Genomic DNA, 19,527 nt, shown 5'->3' on the forward strand with positions numbered 1-19,527 from the left:
ACAGACCTTTTAATAAGAAAACACTACATTTGCTACTGACTAAGTGATATCTTAATTCTATTGTAAATAAGCAGACACCTCTTTGAAAGGGCACTAAAATATCAAAATAAGTACCGAGTAGGTGGGAACATCCCAAACTCTTCATACATGTGTGCGTGTGCAGGCATGTGGGTACATGTTTCTGTTTTTTAAGCAGAGTCCCTAGCATATTAGTGTCCCTCAAACTCTCTATGTATCTAAAGACAAGCTTGAACAGGTCGTCCTTCCCCAAACCTGGAGATAACTGGGACTACATGCATGTGTCAAGCATGCTCAGCCTACACAACACCAGCTATCAAACACAGAGCTTCACACATTCTAAGTATTCTACCAACTAAGCTACACCCCTAGCCTGAAAACATACTTAAAGAAAAAGTGAAGTAGTTTTAATGATTCAATATTAGCTGTCTTTAACCCAGTCAACTAAACTAAAGCTCTTATTTGTTTGTTTGTTCTTTCGAGACAGGATTTCTCTATGTAGCCCTGGCTGTCCTGAAACTCTGTAGACCAGGCTGGCCTTGAACTCAGAAAACCCGCCTACCTCTACCTCCCAAATGCTGGGATTAAAGGTATACGCCACCACGCCTGGCTAACTAAAGCTCTTATGAATGGGCAGAGTGTTTCAGACTACAAACGTCTCTAGTTCTCAGGTTTAAACTCCAAATAGGTTAAGTAAGTGTCACCGTTTTGCTTTGATGGCAAAAAATCTTTGCTTTCATGTTCAAAATCTGAACATGAAAACCAGGGTAAACAAGAATTTGGTCATGATGCTTGCTTGTAAACCCTGATGAATCCTGGACAGTGTCCACTGGACCCTGAACAAGCAGTAATGGTGGGTGATAATGAACATGAGGCACTGAAGAAAGCGAAGGAATAAGATGTTCAACCAGCCCAACAAAGTCAAGATAAACCCCATCCCTGGGCAATACAGTGAAAATGAAGAAGGAACCAGAGCCACAGCCTCCTAGAGAAACTGAAGCCCAGTGACTCTGTGTGTTTAACTTCAGGAAAAAATATGATTGAAGAAAGGAACTTAGGGTGGATTTTTCTTTTCTCAGTGTCTTAAGACCACCTATTTACTAGAAACTTCTATTAGGAATCCCCCCCACACACACACACACACACACAGAAAATCAAACTAGCAGGTACGTTTTATTGAACACTGCACAGGCGGTGTGTAAAGGGACATGCATCTGGTCCATCAGTGAGTCTTTGCTTCTGGACAACTTGGTCTCCATATATAGAAGAACTGCTACCAGTCAATTCAAATATCAGCAAGAAGCCATCACAGACGGCAGCCAGTGGGCGAGGGACAGTCACCACTGTGCAGGGCTTCCTGCGTAGGCCACGAACTTGATTCCTATAGGGACAGGGGTGCTGGAAACATGCACAGGAGACCAGAGATGACATGAACTCAGCCCATTGCTCCTCCTTATGGGATGAGCCAGAGTCTGGCTTCACTGCAGATGCTTGGCCACGTCCCTGGAGCACCGAGCAGGAGTAGTCAAGTCCACCACGGCATCCTCTAGGATGCGCTGACTCACACCCGGGTTCCTCCTTCCCCTGCTCCTGGTAACTGTGTTCAGAAACTCTCTTAATAAACCTGCCCCACAGAAAGCACCTGGTATGTGGACTTTCTCCCACACATGGAAGTCCAAAGCTCAATCCATACGTCAAAAGAAGGATCTGGAAACCAGGAGACCTACCTAGCTCTACATTTCTAAAACCTGCCAAAGCTGTTACTCAAATACAGATCAGCCTGGCTCTAACACATCACACTTTTGACATTGTACCACAATGCTAGTCTCTATCTAGTACTTTATACAACTATACATACTATAGTCCTTTTCACTCTACACTGAGACATATAATCATAAAATATGTTTATGCCTTTTCTCAAGTGACAGGGTCAGAATGGCATACCTGGGTCCCTGTGAAAGCCACTCAGCCTTCCTCTGCCCCACTCTTTACACAGTACAGATAACAGCAGCTCTGCAGTGCAGGGCGATTATGAAAATAAAGATTTTTTTTTTTAAAGGCAGCAACTGAATAGTAAGCACTTTCATTTTTTTTCTGTCGTTTTAAAAGATTTTTATTTTTAATTGTGTGCATATGTGAGGGGGCAGGGTGTATTGAATGCAAGTGCCTGCAGAGCCAAGAAGAGAGTTTGGGATTCACATGAGCTGACATACAGACAATTGTCGGCTCTCCAACCTGAGTGCTAGAAACTGAACTCTGGTCCTGCACAAGAGCAGCACGCCGTCTTAACCAGTACACGGAGCCATCACTATTTCTTAAATGCTCTTTAAAAGTTGTCTTAAAAGGTATGGAAATAATTGCAAACAAGAAGTTTCTAGTGCATGGACAGGTAGTGTAGCAGTGAGTGTAGCTGCTTCTAGCAATGCTCTGTATTGTTCTGTGCAGCTTAAAGTACACTCCTTTACAATTGAAGAATGTCCCATTGTGGTTTAGAGAAGTACTGTAAATTAATTCATCTTGCAAAAGGTGTCCAGCAGACGTATAAACAAACTGCATCAGGAATAGCAGGGTACAGATGGCTTTCAGTGTCTAGATGCACTAAACTCAAACATGCGGCATCGTAAGAATAAGCCCATCAGGTTCGGTTTGCATGCAACTCCCCAAAGAGCATGCCTACTACTACAAGACCGGTGTCATGCATTCATGATAAATGCCACAGCCATTCAATCAGAGTCACCCCAGCTTTCTCTCATCTTCTTGGCAATCGCTACACACCTTCCATCACAAGGCTTCCTGACAGCTAGTCACGCCTTTCTACTAAATTCCCAAAAGATCTGATATCGTTATTAGCATAAAAACACAGTGGTAGAGTTAACCTAGAAATAAAAGAAAAAATCAGGACCAATAAAAAGAAAATTTTAATAAACAAGTAAAGACCAGGGAAGAGCCCAGGTCATAGAGGGGTGGATCAGGGAGCCATGGGATTCCTCGTGTCCTCAAACTCAGAGGAAAGCAGCAGTATAGTGATTATGCCAGGAGCCCAAAGAGCATTCAGGATCAGGCTCGCTCATAGCTGCACAGGGCTTGAGGTCACATCCCTCCCAATCTCCTTCCATACCTTCCTCCCACCCTTTCACTAAGCAAACAAGATTATTAGGCTCACTCCACTTCTACCTGTGTGTTCTGGCTCCCCTCCCTTTCTACAGAGCTCCTACAGAGCTGTTAAAAACTTCCCCTAGGTTACCCTGTGGGCCATAGCAGCACCGCTCAATAGCTCTCCAGGAGCCCTGTAGGAGAGGGCAGCAATGGCACACTGGCCATTCAGGTGCAGCTCCTGATCTTCTATGTGGGAAGGAGAGAAGAACTCTTTGTTTCCCAGAGCTGAGGGAAGTCCCACCTCCATAAACCAGTGAGGCCAGTAAGCGTGAGAACAGAGAAGCCGCTGGGAGCCACAGTCAACACCAAGCAAAAGCTGAGAAGGCAACGGTTGGGGATATGGCCACTCACCATAAGTAAGTGGTTAGTGGTTAGTGGTTAGTGGTTAGTGGTTAGTGGTTAGTGGTTAGTGGTAAGTGGGTGCCACGCAAGCACATGGAGCCTAGTTCAACCCCCAGAACCCACACAAAAGTGCCGAGGAAGCTGCACACATTCATGACCTCAGCACTGAAGACACAGAAACAGGCAAGACTCCTGCGGCGGCTAGGTGGCCATTCAATCTTGCCACACTGAATGAGCCCCAAGATAGGAACCCTGTCTTAAAAAGAAAAAAAAAAAAGCCATCACACATACACATGGACACACATGAGCACACAAATGGACACACGTGTGTGCACATGACTGAACGTAGGGAGAGGTAGAGTGCCGACAATGTTCAGGCAGGCTGTCTTGTTTGTGCTCATCAGCCAATGAGTCTTCTCATAGATCTTCCATTTTCAGTAAGACGCTGTCTTGATATGTTAGCTCCTCATTGTCCCTCCTGTTTTTACTCTAACTGGTTCCCAGGCACCTCCCAGAATTCCTCAGACTTTTAGCTATTTTAGCCAATGCTGCCTTAGGTCCTGCCATGAGCCTTCAGTTCCTTTAGCCCTGACAAAGGGCAGTCTATTGTTCTCAGTGCTGATCTGCACTGGCCATAGGCCTAAGTACCCACCCGCTCACTAGCTGGTCCCCACAGCAGGGGCTAGTAGCTGTATCCTTAATACAAAATACAGGGACTAGTTTAAGGGCTATCCACCATTCCCTCCAAACAGCATAAACAAGACTATAGAGTGTGCATAAGGCATTTAAAAATAGTACTTACGAATCTATGACAAACTAGCTTTTAAGTAATTTGTTCTCTTCATGAAGGGGAAGAAAGATGACCAGCGGAGATAGCCAATGAGGGGGAAATGGGGTGAATATGAACAACAGATATACACACATACACCAGTGCTGTAACTAAACCCACAATTCAGTCCGTTAACTAAAAAATAAGTAACAATCTGTGCATCTTAAGTGTAGTCTCCCCTCCCCCAGCCTAAAACCTGCTTGCTCATGGGTGGAGCTTCCCGCTCAATCGTTCTGCCACGCCCACTGCTGGAACCTGCCGCTTTGCTGTTTGGTGCCATCACGTGATCACCCTGCTACTGGACCCCAAGATTATTTGGCGGGAATTGGGCCCCTCCCCCTTCCTTTATAACTGAGTGCCGAAATAGTAAAAATTAAACCTTGAGCAGAGAGCTTTGTCTTGGTTCCTTCCTTATCTCGCACAGCCCAGCCCCTCTTCTCTTGGTTTCCAAAATGCCTTTCCAGGCTAGAACCCAGGTTGTGATCTACTGGCCAGACATAACACTCAAGTTTGTTAAATATATGTAAATTAGGCTTTTCCTTAGAAACATTAACTAATTTGAATTTCCATATATCATGCCTATTTTGAAACAGTCACATTTTTATAGACTTTGAAATGTTTTTATTCAAACTACAAATTTTACAATTTTCTTAAAAAGCTCACATCATTGTTTAATATGATTAGTACTTTAGTCTCCAAAGAAATAAGAACTACAAATGAGCATAAACTAAATGTTCATCTTAGAGCAAAGAAAACCATAGATGTTATTAAAGCATAGACAACAAGTATGGGTCTGTTATGAAGCTGTGGTGTCTCAGCTTCAACCCTACCCCTCCTCATTAAGATTGGTGATACAAAGGCTGAGGCTCACAAATTTATCCGTTGGCCAGATGCACCTGTTAGGTTCTCCCAGGAGGACAGCTAGAGATTAAATGAAATTTTCACTAAGGGGACAGAGCAATTTGGTCACTGTCCCCACCTCCGCTGCACCAGCCACCTGCCTCTGCTTCCTACTGCTCCACACTGCCCCTCAGTGCCCCCCAATACCTCCCCCACTGCCACCATTGCCCCTCACTGCTCCTTGCTGTCCCCCACTGCTCCTCACTGCTCCCCAACACCTTCTACTGCTCCCCTACCATCCCCTTCTGCCCCTTGATGCCCCCCACTGCCCCTCACTGCTCCTTGCTGTCCATCACTGCTCCCCACTGACTTCTACTGTCCCCCCACAACCCCCTTCTGCCCCTTGCTGCCCCCACTGCCCCTCACTGCTCCTTGCTGTCCCTCACTGCTCCTCACTGCTCCCCACTGACTTCTACTGTCCCCCCACAACCCCCTTCTGCCCCTTGCTGCCCCCCACTGCCCCTCACTGCTCCTTGCTGTCCCTCACTGCTCCTCACTGCTCCCCACTGACTTCTACTGCTCCCCCACCATCCCCTTCTGCCCCTTGCTGCCCCCCACTGCCCCTCACTGCTCCTTGCTGTCCCTCACTGCTCCTCACTGCTCCCCACTGACTTCTACTGTCCCCCCCCACAACCCTCTTCTGCCCCTTGCTGCCCCCACTGCCCCTCACTGCTCCTTGCTGTCCCTCACTGCTCCTCACTGCTCCCCACTGACTTCTACTGTCCCCCCACAACCCCTTCTGCCCCTTGCTGCCCCCCACTGCCCCTCACTGCTCCTTGCTGTCCCTCACTGCTCCTCACTGCTCCCCACTGACTTCTACTGTCCCCCACAACCCTCTTCTGCCCCTTGCTGCCCCCCACTGCCCCTCACTTCTCCTTGTTGTCCCCCACTGCTCCTCACTGACTTCTACTGTCCCCCCACAACCCCCTTCTGCCCCTTGCTGCTCCCTACTGCCCCTCAGGGTTCCTCACTGTTCCTTGCTGCTCTGTAGTACTCCCCACTGCTCCTCACTGCTCCCACTGCTCCCACTGCTCCTCACTGCTCCCACTGCTCCTCACTGCTCCTCACTGTTCCTCACTGCTCCTCACTGCTCCCACTGGCTCCCACTGCTCCTCACTGCTCCCATTGGCTCCCACTGCTCCTCACTGCTCCCACTGGCTCCCACTGCTCCTCACTGCTCCCAATGCTCCTCACTGCTCCCACTGGCTCCCACTGCTCCTCACTGCTCCCATTGGCTCCCACTGCTCCTCACTGCTCCCACTGGCTCCCACTGCTCCTCGCTGCTCCTCACTGTTCCTCACTGCTCCTCACTGCTCCCACTGGCTCCCACTGCTCCTCACTGCTCCCATTGGCTCCCACTGCTCCTCACTGCTCCCACTGGCTCCCAATGCTCCTCACTGCTCCCAATGCTCCTCACTGCTCCCACTGGCTCCCACTGCTCCTCACTGCTCCCACTGGCTCCCACTGCTCCTCACTGCTCCCAATGCTCCTCACTGCTCCCACTACTCCTCACTGCTCCCACTGCTCCTCACCGCTCCACTTCTAGAAGCAGTTGGTTCCAGTTTATTTCTTCTCCTTACTCCTTTGTCGTTCCCATGGAGGTATCAGCAGAGCTGACTGATGTCCTAACCTTGAGGGCCAAAATTCCAGCTCTATTGATGGCTTTCCCAAATCCCAGAGGCTCCTCCCTGGAGACAGCCACCCTCTTCAAAGATCCCAGTCACATAGGACCCTTCTCTCCATAAGTCACCTGAAAATTACTGTATGTTTACTTCAGTCTTGACTTCACACTCATTATCACTCCAGTCTATTTCACTAATTTCCTGCATTAAATTCCGTGTAGTTCCCTGTTTTCTTTGCTATTCCATAACTAATATCTGCTATTTTTTTATTTCCCCCTCACACAATTGTGTAGCTATTGGTGATTCCAACAGTACAGAAACAAAGGGTACAAAGGTAAAAACACAAAGTTAAAACAACTATGGCTGCATTATGTCAGGAACAATCTTTCTCATAAAATAATCTATAACCTTTTAATATCAAACTTCATGTAGTTGTACGTATATAGTAAGTTCTATGAAAAGTCTAGAATTTTAATTTTCCATTAGAGGTTAAGTAGGTTGCATATATGCAGTGGTGAATATATACTTTCATCCCAGTGAATGCTTGGCTTAGATTTAATATGCCAGTTTAAAAAGTACAGTAGAATAAATCTAAAGTTTCAAAACAACTTCCATTTTAAAGACAGTCGCACAGCAGGCAGCACATGTTGGCTAGCTATAACTAGGACTTGCTGGTTCTCAGGGAGTTCAATAACCAACATTTATAGCAGAACATAGGGTAGACAATGGTGTGCCTAAACAGTTGCCCAAACTTGTGTCTTTACACTCTGAATTTTAAAGCAAGTTTGCTGATCCTGAAGGTATTAATTTGAATATCACTCAATAGTCACTATAAATTAATTAATTTAAAAGCACACATTGTTATAAAAAGTTTTGGTCCTCTACTTAAAGTTTAGTGGCAAAACAGTTTAGAAATTTTGCCTTTTACCATACAGAGAAGACAGAGGGGAAAAATGCAGGGAGTGAGAACTGGAATGGATGCAGTGGGGTGGGGCATCTCTAGGATGAGCAAGAAACCTAGGACAATGAAAACTCCCATGAATCTATGACGGTGACCCTAACTAAGATGCTTAGCAATGAAGGATATGGAACATGAAACAGCCATCTCCTGTAACCAGAAAAGACTTCCAATGGAGGGACTGGGACACCAACCCAGCCACAAAACCTTAGACTCACAATTTCTCCTGCCAACAAGACGTGCATGGATAAAGATGGAGAAGAAATCAAAGAAATGGCCAACCAATGATTGGCCCAACTTGAGACCCATGAGGGAGAGCCAACCCCTGACACCAATTAAGGCTATTCTGCTATACTTCCAGAAAGGCTGCCAGCATTACTGTCATCTGAGATCCAGCCACTAATGGAAACAGATGCAGAGACCCACAGCCAAACATTAGTCAGAGCTTGGAGAATCCTATGGAATAGGAGGAGGAAGGATTAAAGAAGCCAGAGTGGTCAAGGACACCACAAGAAAACCTACAGAATCAACAAACCTGGGCTGTAGGGGTCCACAGAGACAAAACCACCAAATAGAGAGCATGCATGGGATGGACCTAGTCCTTCAACAAATATGTACAGGTGTGCAGCTTGGTCTTTAAGTGGTACTCCTAACAGTAGGAGGAGGAGAAGGAGGAGGAGGAGCTGCATCTGACCATTACCTGTCTTTTAACCCCCTTTCCCTAACTGGGCTGCCTTGCCTAGCCACACTAGGAGAAGATGCACCTAGTCTGACCACAACTTGGTATGTCAAGGTGGGTCGATATCCATGGGAGGCCTCCCTTTTTCTGAGCCTTTTCTGAGGAGAAAGAGAAGTCAGGAGGATGGTGGGGAGGTGAGGTGAGAGAAGGAAGGACCAAAAGATCGCAGGAAGTGAGGTGAGGGGGAGGGACTGGGAGGAGGGGAGAGAGGGGAAGCTATGATCCAGATATAAAGTAAATAAATTAATTAATATAATAATAATAATATGAAAAAATCCAGCATACAACATATTGTACATTACTAATACAAAATCTACTTGGATGTTTCCATTGATAATAGTCCGTTTAAAACTCAAGAAGAAGGAAGACCAAAGTGTGGATACTTCAATCCTTCTTAGACAAAGGAACAAAATACCAAGTTCGGAGCAAGACTAAATGAATGACCATCCAGAGACTGCCCCACCTGGGGATCCATCCCATTAACAACCACCAAACCCAGACACTATTGCAGATGCCAACAAGATTTTGCTGACAGGAGCCTGATATAGGGGTCTCCTGAGAGGATCTGCCAGTGCCTGGCAAATATAGGAGTGGATGCTCACAGTCATCTATTGGATGGAACACAGTTCTCCCCCCCCCCCCCGAAGGAGCTAGAGAAAGTACCCAAGGAGCTAAAGGGGTCTGCAACCCTATAGGAGGAACAACAATATGAACTAACCAGTACCTCCAGAGCTTGTGTCTCTAGTTGCATATGTAGCAAAGGATGGCCTAGTTGGCCAAGTGGGCCATCTTGGTCTTGCGAAGATTATATGCCCCAGTACAGGGGAACGCCAGGGCCAGGAAGCGGGAGTGGATGAGTTGGGGAGCAGGGTGGGGGGAGGGTATAGGGGACTTTTGGGATAGCATTTGAAATGTAAATGAAGAAAATATCAACCCAGCCCATGGTTGGAATCCTTCAGCCTCCTAGGGTGTGTCTGCAGTTTCCTCCCCATCCTGACCTCCCTTAGGACACGTTACATTCCAAGAGAGCTTTAAGTAAAGTTTGACCACAATAAAGTTAGACATGAAGTATCAGATTAACAAATCATACATTTGCCAGTTTATATGAAATCATAAATTATATCATTCTAAATCTCCCAAACACTGACTTTATAGCTAATGTTGGCTGTACATTTAAAATGCTTAGAAAGTGTGACTTTTTTATTTTTGCCCTAACTGACATATGTTAGACATCCAATTAAAGTTTGATGCCATTCCCATGGCAAATGCCAACAGCAGTTCTGACCACAATTAGCATAGGGTGGATGCTATGGGGCATGGACTATTCTGTTCCCTGGGGCCCTCCCTCCCTTGCCAGCAGCACCAGGGAATGCCATCTCTGTGGGGAGGAGAGAACCTTATTTCCTTCTCCACCAAGCATCTTGCTTATACATCACTTCTTTCCTGGTGTTACATTTTTTTCTATACATACATATTTTGTTTATAAATATCCTTAACTAAATTAGTAAGTTGAGGAAACAGTATTTGGAAGTAGGAAATTGTAAGTTTCAAATATCTTCTACATGGCTTACCATAAAATTAGCATTCGCATCCCAGTTAACACAACATTTAAATGTAAGCTACACTCACTGTTTTCAGGTTTTGTCTATGACTGTTTCCCAACTGAAAGATTTATTTCAGTAGTCCTAAGCTCGGTTAACTTTAAACTCTGACATTATGAATGTTCATCATGGGGCACTTAATTTCCTAAAATGTGTATTGTAGGAGCTGTGTTTGCTCATATCAAATTGTAAATGTCACCAATGAGAGAAGCTTAGCTCAAATACCAGCCAAGGTGGCAATTAACATTCTGTCACTGAACTTTCCTGACTTGGTTCTACAGTCTTCCTGGCATGGGAAGAGTTTGGAATCATGGGAAAGGTGTTGCATCATGGGAAGGGTATTGCATCATGGGAAGCTAGTGGCACCATGGAAGAGCGTGGTCTCCTGGGTGTGGCATCACCTGCTAGAAACTTTGAGTTGGCTTGTACTACTGAGAGGACAATACACCTTGGAATTCAACAAACTTCTGCTTTGAAAACGCATGTAAATTTAAAAAGAAACCTCCAACAGTAACAGCTATGCGTAACTCATCCCTGGGTCCTCTCAACACCTCGTCAGAGCTTTCTAGATGGGGAGAGCCCAGCAGTGTTAGCAGAAATAAGACAAAACTTTGCTCTACACATCTTTTATGAAAGGCCAGATCTCAGTGCAATGAAACACAGCATGAAATTTCTAAGAAGTCAGTGAGGTGCTGTTCTTCACTGGGGTAGTGAAGTACATCTCTTATCAGAATATACACTGGGGTGTGGCACATAATAAGCCCATTGAGTGGAAGTTCTCTGCAACAATGAGAACATGTTAATGTATAAGCAGAGATATAGTTTAAGTCAGTTTGGCAGAAGCCACGATCCACACCTACTATAAACATGGAAAGTCCCATAAAACAATGTCCAAAGTCTATGGTTGCAGGTGATAAAAGTTTAACCCAGATACAGTTAAGCAAAGAGAGGCAACTATGTATTGCTTTGTGGACTGGAGAAGTTCTTACACATGGCTGAAGTGATGGGATGGCCTTTCTCCCTCCCCTGGCTCTTCTATTATCTGTGCTGGCTTCATTTGTAGAATGGCCCTCTGTTGGACCTTAAGAAGACTAATGTGTGACAATGTGTGAGCCACACATTTCTCCCAGGGCAGGAAGCAAGATATTGTGATAGACATGACCTCAAGAACACAGGTAGAGAATTTTCTAAAAGAAGGACACTCTGTTGAGCTGAAATTCTAAGTGCTAATCCCCTTCTATGGTAAGCTAAAAATAAAACATCACTGTGTCAAATTAATACTATGTGCAATTAACATAGTCTTTATTTATTGTAGAGAAATCATATCTACCAAGTATATCAAAGAAGAGTGGCTAGCAGGCAAGTGCATTATAAATATTAGCTAAATCTTGATTAACATTTAATTTTTATGCCAGGTAGATACTATTTAAGATTGGGGTATGGAGTGTAAAAATTAAACAGTAAATTCCAAAACCAAAATTCCAAACTGGGTCACTATGTCTTTTTAAAGTCTCTTTGCTTTGGGTAAAATGGACAAAAATTAAACAGATCTATGGGAAATTGTTTATCGCACATCTTCAAAGGATTTTACAAGATTTAAACTAATACCTGAAATTCTTCTGAGGATATTAGGTCACAGCACACTGCTGGAGAACGGGATGTCGTGTAAATTTTGCTTTTATTTCCTCAGATGATGGAATGCGACAAGAGCCATACCTAAACTCTGCAAATACCCACCTCAGAAACACCAGGAGCTTCCTTCTCTGCTCTAACTATCCCTGGGCCTACACCTGGGAGCTTCCTGCCTCTGCACAATCTAATCTTCCAAGCTGCCTGATTCAATCTGGCTTCTCTCAGTTCTGATTGAAATGCTCTGCTTGACCTCATACTGACTTTCGCTCTAATCTTCTGACTCCTTCTCATTCTATGGCTCATTCTGTCTTCACCTGTGTCTAGCTTGTTCTTTCTGCAAATTTCATCCCTCCACACACACTCTCTCTTCTCTTCTCTTCTCTTCTCTTCTCTTCTCTTCTCTTCTCTTCTCTCTTCTCCTCTCTTTTCCTCTCTCTCTCTCTCTCTCTCTCTCTCTCTCTCTCTCTCTCTCTCTCTCTGTCCCTCCCTCTTTTTCTCTCTCTGCTCTTAAGTAAACTCTCTTTCCTATGAGAGTTGGATGTAACCTATCTCTGACTCATTCTGTCAGATCTTTCTCTGATTCATCACTTTGTCTGCCCCTCAATTAGATGTCATTTTCAAACATGGCTGCTTCCTTCTACAAACTAACCTTAACTTCATTGTTAGGGATTAAAGGTGCATACTAAGGGCATGATGGTATTCCAGCCAGATCATGCTGCAATCCCAGAATCTGCATTCTGGCCAGATCATTTAGGCTTAGAAGGCCTTTGGATGTAATTCCTTGGATTAAAATTCCTGTATAGCATCAGAAAGCCAACTCTGTTTTGTCATATGCCCAGAAAAGAGGATATAGTGTGTGGTCACAGCAGCTGATGGCTGCCATAAGGACTGGATATATTCCTACAACCAAGGTACTCCCACAAAAAATTACCCAGCATTTCCCTCGATGTTCAATGTTCAGAGGTCCTAAGAACGACACTGAAAGGAAACACAATGGTCACCACAGCCTGTGAACTAACAGAGTCAGGGAGGTGAAACATGAACAGTAACCGTTAGCATTTGCTCTAATGTTTCCATTTTAGAAACAAACCTCTGGGGTGTACATCACTTAGCAGTGGGAAAATCTAATCAGTATTGACTATGGCTAAATGGTTTACATTGTATAACATGACTGAGGACACCACTACATTGCCCAAAGAGATCTTATGTCCAGTACAGTCCTGATTGCACAGTGTGCTGCTTTCTCTGCTCAGAAGGGGTAATAGAGATTGAGCAGTCTGGGACCCAGGCTTTCGGCCAGCTTCAGCCCCAGTACTCCAGAGGACAATAACTGAGATAGTCCCCACTTCTCTGGCTGTCAATAACTTTCCCTCAGAAACAGGGCAGCTAGGAGCATATATTTAATAATTGATCTTCATGAACACTTTGAACATAACCCTGGCACAGTACCTGGCAGATGGCAGGCATCCAAAAAGTTAAACCAAAGTGGAGGTAGGGATGGGAAAGAGAAGGCAGCAGAGAAGGAAGAGAAATTGTGTTTGTTTGCATTTGTTTGATTTTGTTTTTCAAGTCAGGATTTCTCTGTGTAGCCCTGGCTGTCCTGGAACTCACTCTGTAGACCAGGCTGGCCTTGAACTCAGAGATTAGCCTGTCTCTGCCTCCAAAATGCTAGGATTAAAGGTGTATGCCACCATGCCCAGCTTGGAAGAAAGATTTTTAAAAGCAATCTTCGATTGATTCTTGTAGCCCCTAGCCTTTTGGCACTAAGAGGCAAATGGGGGGAAATCATAATGCTTTTTAGAAAGATTTTTATATTTTTGTGTCTGTGTGCATGAATGCCACATGTGTTTGTGCCCATAAAGGCCATAAGAGGGCACTGGAGTCACTGAAGCTTAGGACCTAGGATTTAAACTCTGATCCTCTAAAAAAGCAAGTGCTTTTAGTTGCTATGCCATCTCTCCAGCCCCATAGGAGTTTTTGATTGGTTGGTTGGTTGGTTGGTTGGTTGGTTAAAGAAATATTATTTTATTATTTGTGTGTATTCGGAGTTTAAGGGTATTGGTCTTTATTGTTGTTATGTATAGATTTATTTTTACCTGTATGTAAGACGGCTGGGTATGTACACATGAGTTCAGTGCCTTCAGAGGCTAGAGTTATTAGAATTTCCAGGAACTAAAGTTACAGGCAGTTAGAAGCTACCCAGTGTTGAGACAGGGAACCAAACTGGGGTCTTCAGTAAGAACAGTATGTACCTATACATGATCTCACAGAGACTGCAGCACTTCTAAGCTGAGAGGAGACACGGACACATGCTCTCATACTGCCCCCGAAAGCTATCTCCAACCGATAACCACTTACAAGTTAAAAATTAGTTTTCTCCAAGAGACTCTCACTGGGAAAACAAATCACACTTAAGGGTAGGTCCCAGACACAGAGGTAGATGGCCGTCACAAAATGAACTCCATGGCATCTGCAGCCCCTTGCCTCCAGAAGGCTCCCATTTGTTTGTTTGTATCTGGGCATTCCCCTTAGCCTTACTGGTCCTCTTGTATAAATATGGCTCCCATTTTTGTCCTTTTATAGGACTGCTATGTGTGTGTGTGTGTGTGTGAATGAGTGTGTCTGTGCATCTGTCTGTGTTCCTTATGCCTTTTCTTCTGTTTGCTTTGTCCTATTCCAAGATGTTTGTTTTTGTTTTGTTTTATTTTGTTATTATTCCTTAGATGCGGTTTGTTTTTGAATGAGAGACAGGAAGGGTATGGATCCAGATGGGAGGGAAAGTGAAGAGGAAGCGAAAGGAGCTGGGGGAGGGGAAACATAGGGTATGAAAAAAGATCTATTTTCAATAAAAACAAAGAACAGCATGTGCTCTTAAACATTAAGCCACACCCCTATCCACAGTAGTTCTTAACCTTAGTCATAGCAAATGCTGCCATGTGCATAGCCTAACAGGAAATCAGTAGCCTCCTCTTCACTGACAAGAACTCACAACATGTCTACAGTCAGGGGACACCATGTGCAGGGCCTGCTGCAATTACAGGGATACACAACATGTTCTTAACTTTAGGTACTGGACAGCCATGTGAAGAGACAGAGCACACACACGAAATACAACCACGAAGCCCGCATGTGTAGAGAACTGACGAGCAGCATCATAGAATGCTAATAGCTGAACTGTCAACACATGGCTTTGATGCCCAGTGCCCCTGTAACGTCCCTAACAAGGCTGCCATCCTATGCATGCACACTTGCGGTGAAAGGGGACCTGCCTCAGGAGGCAGCTCATACCTTCTGTGACCACTCACCTGTCCTTTTTACACAGAGTGCTTCAGAACAAGAAAGTGTTTGCTGGGAAAACAACAACAGGAATGCTGAGGGATTAGTTATAGAAGTGTCTACCTCCCAGATCTCCACTGAGGCTCTCTTAGTAACGTATTAAATGTTGCTCAGTGCACCTTTTGCCTTGATGCTTTTATTCATGGACATTCCTTCCAGAGTACTAAAAACCAGGAAATCCAAAGGGGAAAAGGTCTAGAAAGGATTCAGAAAGAGCTATATTGATGAACAGCTACAGCACTTGGTATCGCTAGGACATCTGCTATAACCTTAGTGTCAGGAATATTCTACACAGGATATAAAAATCTCATTTTCTACAGATCATCAACTAATTCTCAGTATTCTACTTACTTTAGTCCAAAATTTAAAAATATCAAACTTGGGGGAGGGGGTGTTCAAGCACTGGGATTCAAGTAAAAACAGTTTTGCTGCTTCCATTTGTTAACTGATGCCCAAGCCACAGTGAGCTCCACTACCTTCCAGGTATGCAAAGTTCATTTTCAGCATGAACTTGGGCCCTTTAGAATTGGTTGATAAGAGAATTGTTCTGTTTGCTATTAACAGATTAACATGGTAGCACTAATGAATCAATTAAATCAGAGTCCCTGCCACCCACCACCACCACCACCAAAGGGCCAAAGCAGGATAAACCAGCAGGAGCGGAGGTCCCACTTGACTCTTACCCCTTGGCCCGCTGGATCTATCCTGGCTGAGTCTCTGTAGGTCTGCAGAAGATGGATTTTCCAACTCACCTGTGTTTTGAGAATGATACCCACAAATATAACTATTCACTAACATCCCACTGGATTCTCTCTGATTTGAGCCACCCTCTGGAAGAGCAGAGGAGAGCCATGACCCTTTGTGACAGAATTAGGAGGCTGGGTCATGGACATGAGCACTCTTGTGCTCTGCCCCTGGCAGATATACAAAGAGCAGGAGACTTGAAGCAGGCTAACAAGGCTACTAAGTATCTGGGAACCCTACAAGAAACCACATCTGCATCGTTGGGTGTTACTGTATAATCCAATGACTGGAGCAAAATGATTCTGTACCTCTCACATGTCTTTTGTGGCTTTTAAAAACACATTCCCAATGCAACTTAAAGACTGGATATGTCCGGTCAGTGCTGACTTATGCTCTTCTTGAGACATACCAGGTAATGAAATCTCCGCCCCCTTTTTGACACCCACCCCTAACTGGATAAGTTTTATTAGGCAAGCACTATCAGCAGCTTGGACTTCGACAGGAATGTATGTGTGCATGGGGTACGTAAATGGGGGCGGGGATGAAGTCATAACAAAACCAGAGGTAGGAGAAAGAATGGCGTGGAAGGAATGTGTAAGCCAGGGGCCGGCTGGAGTTCGTGTGGAGAGGGAGCAGGGTGTGAATGCATGGGCGCTGTATTCCTGGATTGGGTGATTCCTTCAGACACACCATGCCATTCTCCTTTACCTTTGGGAAAGTTCAATTTTCAGAAAGAGAGAACCCAAAGAGCATTACAGAGAACTCCCCATAAACCAAAATTAGAAGCACTGTGTCTAGAAATGCAAGAGTTCCCTCTGCAGCAGTCCCAGACGACAAAGACAGAACCCAAGCACCTCGCTGCACTCACTACCCGGGAACTCGACTTCTGCAGAGCCAGGAAGGCAGTTCACAGTCAAGGGCAAAAGCAAACCCAGGCAAGGAAAACCCACACAGAGAAACAGGGGCAGAGGCAGGGCTAAGGCCGGAAGTCCTGTCCTCGCATCTGTCTACACCAAGGCTTTTCAGATAGGGGTGCCCTCCAGAAAGTGAAGCCATGCGCCCAGATCTCCAGAACTACAGATAAGTCATTCCGACACATCCAGGAAGCACCCCGCTGCCCGGTGAACGATTATGCTTGATCTTAGAAAGTGGGCGGTGTGTCTCCGGTTGTAAGAGCAGGTCTGTCATGATGCACAGTGTCACTTTCATAAGGAAGATCTACAGACATCTATTGACTCTTGTTATGAGCTCAATGTTCCAAAGTCTGTCGATGTTTATTCCAAAGCCCTACCTGAAGATTTCTTAGGAACACTGACTGGACTCCCAGGGGAGTAACGGGCATAGAATAACCGCTGACTTCTTATATCTGCTCTGCTCAGTTCCTGGGGAACATCAGGAAACAAAACCCAGATGGGGCTCTTGGAGTATCTGAGCTAGATAGGAAATTCTGTGAACCCACTTAAGTGAGAATCACACCCTGGTATGACAGATATATGACTGCAAATTCAGAGGTATGACTGGAAAGATTTCATCTGAAGGGAAGCAAAAAAAAAAATTCCCTGTTTCAGAGTAAGGAGCCTAACTAAGACAGCTCGTTCACACTAATTCTGAAGACAGCAGCCTACACAGGAGCTACAACGTTAAGTCAATGCATGCAAGCTCCCGAGGGCAGTCTTTAGATGCACACACCCCCACTCGAACTCTTTATGGTCCAGAAACAGGTGCAGAATCTGCCCAATATTTGCTCAAAAATAATACACAATATTTGGAGTGTTTTTCACCCAGCTTTTGCTGAGAGGCAAAGAAGCACCACTCGTTTGGTGTGGCTTTATGGATATACCTGAACCCTCCTGCAAGAACAAAGCGGAGGCCACAGGACACGTGAAAGTATCTGCAAACATCTAGTCAGCCTCATTTCGGAACCAACAGCACCCCTGCATGCAATGACTGGGTGTTGCTCCCAAAGCTTGCCAGTTTCAGCTCCGAGGAAGGGGCTCTGGCTTGTACAACGGATGAACCGAATGCAATTATTTAAAGAAACTCAAAACTAAACTCTGAGCTAGATAGATAGTGCCATAGATTATCAGCAGAGGACAATCAGAAACGAGTTTCTGGTGTCAACCTATCACCGACTTTCACACCTGCATTAGATGCACAGTTGAGAATCACAGCTCTGTTTCTTCCTTCTGATTCCCAAGGGGAAAGCCCAAAGCTAACCCTAAGGCAACCTCCACAGTAGAGGCACACCATGGTTTCCGCGCCTTACTTACAGATTTTGCCCTCGTCTCTGGCGAAAGGGAAGCAGCAAAGCTGGCCCATGGTCCCGGTGTTCCTGGCGGGCACCCCACCGGGAGGCTGCGGCTACACCAAGGTCTGCCTGGCCGCCGCCTGCAGCCGGGAGCTCAGCGCAGCACCGCCGAGAGAAAGAGAAGGGAGCTTACAGCCTCAGAAAAGGCTCCTCCTCCTGGCCCTCCAGTTCCAGCGACTGCTCCGGGACGCACTGGCGAGGGAAGTGGCCATATGCTCGCCCAATTCTCCCAGCACCCGAGCCCTGACCGCCCTGAGATGAGGACCACGTGTCAACATGTGTCTTTAAGAAGGTAAAGGAGAAAACCGAGTCTTCACCCACACAGACCAATGCAGCAATTACACGGAATTACATGGAAATTCAAACCAGGATTTTTTTTTTTTAAAGCCATCGTTTCTCTCTGCTATTTAAACAGGAAGAGCTGCCCAACATACTTTTGTTTGTCGCCTTGTATACAGAGAACACGGCACAGCAGAACGCTATAAATTCCACTTCTTTCAATAAATTCTACTTGTCTCAAGTGCCATTAAATACCCAACAAACTGTAAAACAATAGAAATGGGTGGGGGAGGCTGGAATCAACTGTTACCTGCACTTTACACATATTGTCCATAAGTTCCGGATCTTTTTTTAATACTCCCTCGTTCTCTTATTAAATCATTAGTCAACATGATGACATTTGAAATTGTAGCATCCAACATCTTAGTGGCATAGAAAATAACCACGGCTCTAGACACAACGCAGAGCGCTAGATCAGAGGTAAGGGGATCATTCTGACAGAAGCCACAAGGTGACTGCCAAATTCAAGGGCAGCAAAACTACTCATTTCAAGACTCATGATATCATCTGAGATTCACGAGAACATAATGGGCTTCCTGGAGTTGTTTAAAAGCTGTGGTCTGATTCGGGGTGTGGCCATCTACGGTTGACACTATACGAAAGAAAGCCTGCTTCAGCTTCTTCCTTCTCTCCCATATGACCTAGTGAGCCCCACACCTCAATCAATCAGTCAGTCACTGCAGTGAGAGGGAAACAAGATGGAAATTTCCCAGTGGATTTGAACATAGCACACAGACCAGGAGAGTGTACCGTGCAGGATAAGAAATTCATCCATCTTACAGATTCTAGGTGTTGTGCTAAAAACAAAAAGCTGGCCTGCAGTAGAATATACTTTCAATAGCCTTTTCATACAGAAGTTAACAACGCTGGTGACTGGCTTGAGGGATGCTATGCAAGCCCTGCTTCTCTGCCCCGCCCCTCTCCTTTGAAGGGAGAAACAGAGTGTCTCTATTAGACAGGTAGATCCTGAACTCTGCAGCCCAGGTGAGTTAAACCAGTGGTC

General features: G+C 45.2%; 1 protein-coding gene across 22 annotated transcripts in view; it reads right to left on the bottom strand.

The window, feature by feature from the left end:
* Nucleotides 1-19,527, bottom strand: part of Akap7 (A kinase (PRKA) anchor protein 7) — a 130,128-nt gene that overhangs the window by 12,760 nt on the left and 97,841 nt on the right. For 2 of the 22 annotated variants that reach the window (NR_166569.1, NM_001347460.2), the window contains exon 1: nt 18,148-18,300. The exons of 19 other annotated variants lie outside the window; for them this stretch is intronic. Coding sequence is in view for 2 of the 3 variants with exons in the window: in NM_001347460.2 (NP_001334389.1) it covers nt 18,148-18,196 (49 nt within the window). In the remaining variant the exon portion in view is untranslated. Of the gene's footprint in view, nt 1-15,816; nt 15,886-18,147; nt 18,495-19,527 lie in introns of those variants that run through there. One more of the 22 variants, XM_017314023.2, reaches the window with a different exon arrangement.

This window comes from Mus musculus, chromosome 10 (assembly GCF_000001635.26).
Source record: "Mus musculus strain C57BL/6J chromosome 10, GRCm38.p6 C57BL/6J".
NCBI classification, from domain to species: domain Eukaryota; kingdom Metazoa; phylum Chordata; class Mammalia; order Rodentia; family Muridae; genus Mus; species Mus musculus.